Below are 9,368 nucleotides of genomic sequence, written 5' to 3'. Positions count from 1 at the left end.
GCCCACCCAGCTGCATAGCCCCGTCTGGGCATCAGAAACTCTTGATCTGCTGGGCTTGCCCCTTGTGGATTTATGTTGGTTAACAATAGGTCTCATGGACGACACTACATAGTGGGTAGGGCCCAGTGTAGAAATGGTGGTTGGCCTGAAGTGAATTGAGCTCAGGATCCCTTTGTGCCCTGAGCTTGCATAAGCCATAGAGGCCTCATGTTGGGTCAAGATTCATCCCCTGCTTGCTGGGTGATGGACAGTGGAGCCCTCGACCGGGAAGGTGGCTCTCTGTTCTGGGGAGGGCAATGTGGTAGAAGCAGAATTAATGAACACATCTTACAGGAAGCCTCTTAAGAACACGCCTGTCACCTTCTCTGGTGAGTTAGGGGGAAGGAATAAGTTGTCTCACTATAAAAACAACTGGTGCCCAAGAAACTTGGGACACAGTGTGACCTCTGGCTAATAGGAACTGCGGCAGGTTGCTGTGGAACTAATGGCGTTTTCTTTCTCGAGCAGCTATTAGGGGTTAATTATTAGCAATTAGGGGGGGAGCCACAGAAGCTTTGAACCTGCTGGCCTTTCCCAGAAGCCTTAATCGTCCTCTCCCACTGTATTAGAAACCTTCTGCCTGCTTTGATCTCCTGGTTAATCATTGAGATGTCTACACGGGCTCCCTCTGGGGGGCTGGTCTCACTGACTTTACCAATATTCTCCACCCCCCTCCCCAGCTGCAGGTCTGTTGGGGACATAGCCAGGGCCTCCTCAGTCGATCCTTTCAGGGATTTTACTGAACAGAGGCTTCTGTCCAGTATTGACCCTTTGTTCTCCCTTTTTCCACATCCCAGTCATGGGGACCCTTTATCCTTGATGAGCAGCCACCAGAACCCGGGGCTTTCACTGCCTCTGACCACCAGCGGGGAGGGGGCACTTCTGCCTGGGAGTCTCCAGCTCACTTATCCCATGTCACAAAATCAGATGATATCAGAGCCAGATGGAGCTCGGTGGTCATTGAGTCCAGCCCCCTAGTTGTACCCAGGGAGACACTGAGGTACATAGGAAAGGCAGGGCTTGTCCCAGGTCACTTAACAAGGTTTCCTGGCTCCCTCCCAGGCCAGAGTTTCTGGCTCCCAAGGCCCCAGGAAATGTAGTGACCTGCCCCCAGGACCCCCCAGGGTTCTAGTGTTAGAGCTCAGAGAGACCTCAGAACTCAGTCAGTTCCCCAGAGGCAGCAGATAGCAGAGTCTGGGTTTGTTTTCAGTATGGCTGCAGAAGTAGGCCAGGCTTTGTGGTCAGAGGACCTGAGTTCAAATCTTGCCTGTGATGCTGGCTGCCAGGATGACTTTGGGTAAATTCCTTGGCCTGCTCAGGCTGCAGTTTCTTCATCTGCCAAACAAGGCAGCTGGACCAGATTCCCTCTGAGGTCCCCTCCAGCGTCAGGCCTACAATCCCATGATCTGGTGGCCCCATGTAAAGGCCCCCCAAATATTGGGTGAATGAGAAGTGGAGCTCACATTCTGGGGTCTGGGAGACTTTTGCTAGATTCTTTGGTAGGCCTGAGGGGTGGTAAAATGCTGGGAAGTTAGAGGGTCCCATTTCCCTGGAGAGGAACCCTCGCTCTAACGGTGTGGTTGATTTCCTTTCCAGACGCTACTACAAAGAGACGGATGGCCTGATGCTTGACGTTGGCCCATACATGAAGGCGCTGGAGGTAGGAGAGGCCTCCCACTCACTGTGTGCTCCCCCTTGCCTTATGAAGGCATAGCGATAATAACGCTGATAAAAATAATTCTCATGGTCACCAACACAGGAGGTTTGCAAAGCACTTTACAATGATTCTTTCATCAGATCCTCATGAGAGCCTTGCAAGGGGGGTGCATAGCCAGGGCCTCCTTCGAGGGGGGCTCTGCTATTAGCCCCATCTCATAGGCAAGAAGACTGAGGCAGACGGCAGTGGAGCACTTTGCCCAGGGTGATTGATGTACCAAAGGCAGTGTTTGCACTCAGTCCTTCCTGACTTGAAGTTCCCTCTCTGCCCATTTGTGTCCACAGATTGCTTTACATACATGAGCTCCTTTAATCCAAAGAGCCCCTACCCCCACCCCAAGGTGAGCAGAGGAAGGATGCTTGTGCCCATTTTACAGGGAAAGAAACTGAGGACTTGAAATACACCCAAGGTCACCCAGCAAGTGAATGGCTGAGTTGGGCTGTGAACCACCATCTTCTGATTTGGGAATTGCTGGAGCTAGACAGAGGAAGGCCCTGGTTTGGGAGGGAGGGTCTCAGGCCACTCCCCTAGGTGACTTTAGACAAGACCTGCCCCTGTCAGAGGGCCAGGTTTCCCGTCAGCTAGGTGACGGGATTTGCTCTGAGGATCCCTAAAGTTCTGTCCTGTCCTAAGCCCCAGCAGCCTGTGACCTCGATGACCCTGCCCGGCCTGTGTGTCTTTGGCCCTGCCCTACTGGAAGAGAGAAGGCCAGGAGGGGAAAGGGAAGAAAAAGTAGACAGACACGTGGGACCACGTGGGCACTGCCCACTGCAGACTGGAACCCTGTGCCTGCAGTGCCCAAATGTTCATGAGGAGCTGCGACACATCCATGGAAGCCCTGCACAAAGGGACTTCCATGGGGCCAGAAGCCCAGATCTCTGTCTCTCTCGGTCTGTCTCTCGGTCTGTCTTCGTCTCTCTGTCTCTGTCTCTCTCTTGGTCTATCTTTCTCTCTCTTTCTCTGTCTCTGTCTCTCTCTCTCTGTCTCTGTCTCTGTCTCTCTCTTGGTCTATCTTTGTCTCTCTCTCTCTTTGTCTCTGTCTGTCTCTCGGTCTGTCTTCATCTCTCTGTCTCTATCTCTGTCTCTGTTTCTCTCTCTGTCTATCTTTGTCTCTCTCTGCCTCTGTCTCTGTTTCTCTCTTGGTCTATCTCTGTCTCTCTATCTCTCTGTCTGTCTCTGTCTCTCTCGGTCTATCTTTGTCTCTGTCTGTCTCTGTCTCTCTCGATCTATCTTTGTCTCTCTGTCTCTGTCTCTGTTTCTCTCTTGGTCTATCTTTGTCTCTCTCTGTCTCTGTCTCTGTCTGTCTCTTGGTCTATCTTTGTCTCTCTATCTCTCTGTCTGTCTCTGTCTGTCTCTTGGTCTATCTTTGTCTCTCTATCTCTCTGTCTCTGTCTCTTGGTCTATCTTTGTCTCTCTATCTCTCTGTCTGTCTCTGTCTCTCTTGGTCTATCTTTGTCTCTCTGTCTCTGTCTCTCTCTTGGTCTATCTTTGTCTCTGTCTGTCTCTGTCTCTTGGTCTATCTTTGTCTCTCTCTCTCTTTGTCTCTGTCTGTCTCTCGGTCTGTCTTCATCTCTCTGTCTCTATCTCTGTCTCTGTTTCTCTCTCTGTCTATCTTTGTCTCTCTCTGCCTCTGTCTCTGTTTCTCTCTTGGTCTATCTCTGTCTCTCTATCTCTCTGTCTGTCTCTGTCTCTCTCGGTCTATCTTTGTCTCTGTCTGTCTCTGTCTCTGTCTCTCTCGATCTATCTTTGTCTCTCTGTCTCTGTCTCTGTTTCTCTCTTGGTCTATCTTTGTCTCTCTCTGTCTCTGTCTCTGTCTGTCTCTTGGTCTATCTTTGTCTCTCTATCTCTCTGTCTGTCTCTGTCTGTCTCTTGGTCTATCTTTGTCTCTCTATCTCTCTGTCTCTGTCTCTGTCTGTCTCTTGGTCTATCTTTGTCTCTCTATCTCTCTGTCTGTCTCTGTCTCTCTTGGTCTATCTTTGTCTCTCTGTCTCTGTCTCTCTCTTGGTCTATCTTTGTCTCTGTCTGTCTCTGTCTCTTGGTCTATCTTTGTCTCTGTCTGTCTCTGTCTCTGTCTCTGTTTCTCTCTTGGTCTATCTCTGTCTCTCTATCTCTCTGTCTGTCTCTGTCTCTCTCTTGGTCTATCTTTGTCTCTCTCTGTCTCTGTTTCTCTCTCGGTCTATCTTTGTCTCTCTCCTGTCACCACCATCCCCATCACTCCTGTAATGCCCTGTCCTTGTGTGGTTCCTGGATCCTGGGGTCCTGGGTTGATGGCCCTGTCCTTCCTTGGCCCAATGCCATGGTCGCTCTTGGCTTCAGGCTGGGGCCCTCCTCTTCCTCCACAGCCTCATCTGTTATTCCCTCTCCTTCCCAGTACGCCTGTGACGTCCAAGCTGAAGTGGTGGGAAAACCAGCCCCTGAGTTCTTCCAGGCAGCCTTAAAGGAAATGGGCACGGAAGCACACGAGGTGAGTCGTACGAGAAGGGTGCCCAGGGCTATTTTGTCTGGTCGCACACAGAGCCCTCCCTCGCCAGCCTTTCTGGCCTTCGATGCCCTCTCCCTGGCCTTCGATGCCTTCTCCCTGCCATGCTGACCCCAGCTATGACACCATTCAGTGCCAAGCTCTGAAATCAGAATCTGCCCACCTCCCTTTTCTCAACAGGCTCCTCCAGGGTAGATCTTGGGAGGTTCCATAGATTCAGGCAGCCCAGCTCGGAGCCCGGCAGGGTCATTGAGTGGCTTGTGCCATTCTTGTAGACATGATAAAGAGATGGAGGCGATGGCAGAATTCTGTGGCTTCGGGGCTGGTGGCACCAGCAGACTCCAAGCATAGACATTCACAAGGGCTCATCACCTTGAGCGTGTGCCCCGCTCCAGCACCCGTCAGCAGCTTAGGCCATGGCTTACATGCAGCGTAGATGTCACACTGGTCACAAAACCTGGAGGAAGTGCCCCTGACGCTTGGAATGAGAGTCACCCTATGGGTCAGGCACTGGGCATGGTCCTGAGGCTATAAATACATAAACAGGACAACGCTCAAAGTCTAGTGGTTAGAAATAATGTATATGAGGCCGATCAGTGCCAGATATATGCAAAGTAACTTCTCCTGATGCCCCTCTGGAAGGGAATTTTGTGAACAGTAGATCGGGTTCCGAGAGGGCATGACCAAAGGAAGGGTAGCGTGTTGTTGGACTGATGGATGACTGTGAGAGCCTGGCGAGGTGAGAGCCTGTGGAGAGATCGTCAGGAGGGGAGCTTCGGCCCAGGATCGTCACCCTCTTAGGTGCGGCGGTGGTGATGCTGACCGATTACCGACTTCTGAACAAGAGGCAGCAAGATCTCCACGACTCTGAAAAATGGGCCGAGTCTCAGAAGGAGAAACAAAATGGGGACAAATGCAAAGTTCTGGGTCATACCCATACGGGGTAGGGGAGGCATGGCTGGACAGTAGTTCTGATGGAAAAAGGCTTGGGGATTTTCCTGGCCTGCAGGGTCAATATGAGTCGGCCTCTTGGCCAGATCTCAAGGGAGGAAAAAGAGTCAGGGAACACAGAACTGGCTGGACGTGGGCCTGCGGTGCCAGGCTCAGTTCTGGGCACTGCCCTTTGGGGCTGCTGTTGATTAGGGGTGGGCGGGCAGGTGGGCGTCCCGAGGAGAGGGACCAAGGTAGAGCAGCAGGATAAGATGCCACCTGAGGAAGGGCTGGAGAAATTGGGGAAAGTGCCGCTCAGGAACAATGGAGGCTCTTCTTGAGTATTTAAAGGTTTGTCATGTCAGAGGGGGAGCTGATGTGCTCTGCCTGGCCCAGGGGACAGCCCTAGGAGCGGCGTGATGGTGACTAGACCATCTAGAATTAGATCTAACTAGTCTTAAACAGCTAACTGGAACATTAAGGTTTGCAAAGTATTTCACTGTATGATTTCATTTATTTTAGCCCCCACCACAACCAGGAGAGGCACCCATCATGATCCCCATCTTAAAGATGAGAAAGCCAAGGCTGATAGAAAGTTGTGACTTGCCCAGGGTCACTCAGCTAAGCAGTGTCTAAAGCTGGATTTGAACTCAGATCTTCCTGACTTAAGTATGGAGCCTGGGCTTCGGAATGGAAGGGATCAATGGACCATTCACTCTGTGAGGAGGTGTCCTGGGCCCTCCGTCCAGGCACCATCTGCTGTCATTCCAGTCCTCTCTTGCACTCCCAAACCCTGCTCTTCACTCTTACTTCCACCTCCAAAGCCTCACCCTCTCTGGTCTTTCCCAGGCCCTGTCTCCTGCAGGGTCTACATGATCCTTCTTTCTTTCCCTCTTGGTGAAAGTCTACACTGTGCTCTTCTCAGACGCCCTGACCTCCTCATCTTCTGTGATCTAGCCCTGCTAAGCCTCAACTCACCGCCTAGGTGCCAGCCTCCAGTCCTCATTCTTGGCCCCCCCTCATTTCCCATGTGTTGCTATGACCTGGATTCTACCTTCTCAGCCCCTCTTGGAATGCCCCCTTCTGTCCTGTGGCACTGCCAGCACCCTGGGGCAGGGCCCAGGGATCTCGGTGGTCAGGGGGTTGGTTTCCCTGCCTCATATCTCTCCACTCTGCCCTTCCTTCATCAATCAGTGACCTTCCTGAGCTGGTCCGACCATTTCACTTCTCTCCCCTTCAGTAAAGTCCAGGGGCTCCCTATGGCTGCCAGGATCAAGTGCCTCACTTTGCTGTCAAAGCACTTTATCAGCCGCCTCCCCTCCACCTTCCTGGTTTTCTTACACTCTAGACCACGCTCTAGAACTTGGGTTTCCTGGATTCTCGTTTCGCCAGCATGGAGCGGTCTCCTTTCTGAAAACCAGTTAGGCTGGTTTCTAAACCCCTACGTTCCATTCCCAGCTGCTTGGGATCTCTCCCAGTCCGGGTGTCCGTGGAGTCAGTTCCTATTTTGGAAATACTTTTCAAGGATCTAAAAAGTGGAACATTACAAACAAACACCAAGTGTTTCCCACTTGAGGCACAGGTGCCCACACAACCAAAATTCAGGGGTCACAGGATCTGGGTCCTTATCTCTCTAGCCTCCTGGCACTGTGCCTGGCACGGAGGAAACCAAAGCTTGGTGATCAGTTGATTTGCCAAAGAGGCCAAGTCAGTGAAAATGTAACTGGGAGAGTTAACAAAATAAATAAAAAGACAACAGACCGGAGATAATGTTCTTAGGTGGTTTTCTGAGTCCACCTGCAGCCTACAAGAGGCGTAGTGGCCCCGTTTCTATTTGAGTTTGAAACCACTGGTCTAGTTCAAAGCTTCTTAGAATGTGGGTCCCCACTCCATATGACTGAATGTGGGGGTTGCGAAAAATTTGGCAGTAAATGTTTGATTTGTAGACCTATTTTCTTTTTTTTTCTTTTTTAGTGAGGCAACTGGGGTTAAGTGACTTGCCCAGAGCCACACAGCTAGTGTTAAGTGTCTGAGGCCGGATTTGAACTCAGGTCCTCCTGACTCCAGGGCTGGTGCTCTATCCACTGAGCCACCTAGCTGCCCCAACCTATTTTCTATACATATATACCTGGGTTTGTGTAAAAAGTTCTTATGTGAAAAGGGGTCATGAGTGGAACAAGTTTACGAAGCCCTGGTCCAGTCTAATAAGGAAAATTACACCCGTCAGGATTTGAACCCGGACCCTTTGATTCCAAATCCAGTGATCTCCACTGCTGGGTACAAGTTGTCAGTATAACACTGTCTCCTTGGCCTTCTCCATCCCCTTCTTCCCCCTCCACCTCACCTCCTGGCTCTCTCTCCCTAACCTGGTACCTCTCCCTCTCCTCCCTCCTTCCCCTTTCCCAAGTTAGGGGTCCTGGTGGATAAAGTGCTGGGAGCCAGGGAGACCTGAGTTCAAATCACCTCTGTCTGCCTCAGGGTCCTCATAAAGACAGTGGCGATAAGCACAGTACTTGGCACGCAGTCAGTGTTTCATTCAGTGCCTGTTTCCTTCCTTCCCTTTTGCTCCTTTCTCTCTTCCCTCTTTCCCTCCTTTCTCCTCTTCCCTTTCCCTGTGTGCTGAGGACTATGCCAGGCCCCTATGGGAGTCCCCACATTGGGATCCTCATAGACAGGCCACCCTGCCTTGGTTCACATATGGGCTTTAAGACAGGATGTGATTCTGGGTTCTCAGCCCTTGATTCCGAAGTACCAAGTTAAGAAGCAGAAGAAGCCCCGGGAGCAGGCCTGAAGGCAGAGGGCAGGGGTTGGGGTGGGGATCAGCCTCTCAGCAAATAGGGGGAAACTGGGCTGGGGGGGCAAGGGAAGGAGAGGGCCTGCCTGTCTTCCTGCCTGTCTGTCTCCCTGTCTGTGCCTGCCTGTCTGCCTGTCTGCCTGTCTGCCTGCCTATCTGTCTGTCTGCCTGCCTGTCCGTCTGTCTGTCTGCCTGTCTGCCTGTCTGCCTGCCTGTCTGCCTGCCTGTCTGTCTGCCTTCCTGCCAGCCTGTCTGTCTGCCTGCCTGCCAGCCTGCCTGTCTGTCTGCCTGCCTGCCTGTCTGTCTGCCTGCCTGCCTGCCTGTCTGTCTGTCTGCCTGCCTGCCTGCCTGCCTGTCTGTCTGTTTGTCTGCCTGTCTGTCTGCCTGCCTTCCTGCCAGCCTGTCTGTCTGCCTGCCTGTCTGCCTGTCTGCCTGCCTGCCTGCCTGCCTGTCTGTCTGTTTGTCTGCCTGTCTGTCTGCCTGCCTTCCTGCCAGCCTGTCTGTCTGCCTGCCTGTCTGCCTGTCTGCCTGTCTGCCTGCCTGTCTGTCTGTCTGCCTGCCTGTCTGCCTGCCTGTCCGTCTGTCTGTCTGCCTGTCTGCCTGTCTGCCTGCCTGTCTGCCTGTTTGTCTGCCTGCCTGTCTGCCTGCCTGTCTGTCTGCCTTCCTGCCAGCCTGTCTGTCTGCCTGCCTGCCAGCCTGCCTGTCTGTCTGCCTGCCTGCCTGTCTGTCTGCCTGCCTGCCTGCCTGTCTGTCTGTTTGTCTGCCTGTCTGTCTGCCTGCCTTCCTGCCAGCCTGTCTGTCTGCCTGTCTGCCTGCCTGTCTGTCTGTCTGTTTGTCTGCCTGTCTGTCTGCCTGCCTGCCTGTCTGTCTGTCTGTTTGTCTGCCTGTCTGTCTGCCTGTCTGCCTGCCTGTCTGTGCCTGTCTGTCTGTCTCCTGCTGGCCCTCTCCTCCTCACAAATTCCCCTTCTCCCTTTTCTTCCTCATTGTAATGTCCCTCCCTGTGACAGGCAGTTGAGTAGCCCCCAGGTCGGTTCTTCCCTCTCTCCAACCCCCCTTCTCAGATGCTGCATTATGGGTTCCTCCAGCGCATGGTGAGATTACAAAATCAGTGATTTCCTAGTTAGGCTGTTTCCAGTGACCTGCTGGATGAGGGAGGTGATAATTTTCTCTTTGTATTTTTATTTCTAATGAAAATCTCTGTGGTGAGCTCTCTCTCCCAGCTGTCACGCCAGGTTGTGGTGGACCTTAAAAAATTTTCAAGCCGCTGTAATCAATAAAGTTATCACCAGTCATTTCCCTTGATATCTGCTCCTTCCCGAGACCCTGCCGAGGTGCTTCCAGCCAGCTCCTGGAAGAGATAGAGCTCCCCCAAATCCAATTTTCATTTTCACCTTTCCTTAGTGGCATAG

At 52.3% G+C, this 9,368-nt stretch overlaps 1 protein-coding gene across 5 annotated transcripts in view; it reads left to right on the top strand.

Annotated features, from left to right (window-relative positions):
* Nucleotides 1-9,368, top strand: part of LOC122741704 (phospholysine phosphohistidine inorganic pyrophosphate phosphatase) — a 207,947-nt gene that overhangs the window by 34,834 nt on the left and 163,745 nt on the right. For 4 of the 5 annotated variants that reach the window (XM_043985421.1, XM_043985422.1, XM_043985424.1 and 1 more), the window contains exons 4-5: nt 1,636-1,699; nt 4,128-4,220. In XM_043985421.1, the coding sequence (XP_043841356.1) occupies nt 1,636-1,699; nt 4,128-4,220 (157 nt within the window). Of the gene's footprint in view, nt 1-1,635; nt 1,700-4,127; nt 4,221-5,687; nt 7,111-9,368 lie in introns of those variants that run through there. The other variant, XM_043985425.1, reaches the window with a different exon arrangement.

Source organism: Dromiciops gliroides, chromosome 2 (assembly GCF_019393635.1).
Source record: "Dromiciops gliroides isolate mDroGli1 chromosome 2, mDroGli1.pri, whole genome shotgun sequence".
In the NCBI taxonomy this organism is placed as follows: Eukaryota; Metazoa; Chordata; class Mammalia; order Microbiotheria; family Microbiotheriidae; genus Dromiciops; species Dromiciops gliroides.
Note: the sequence above shows the minus strand (reverse complement) of the source record. Positions and strands in the feature narration are given on the sequence as shown.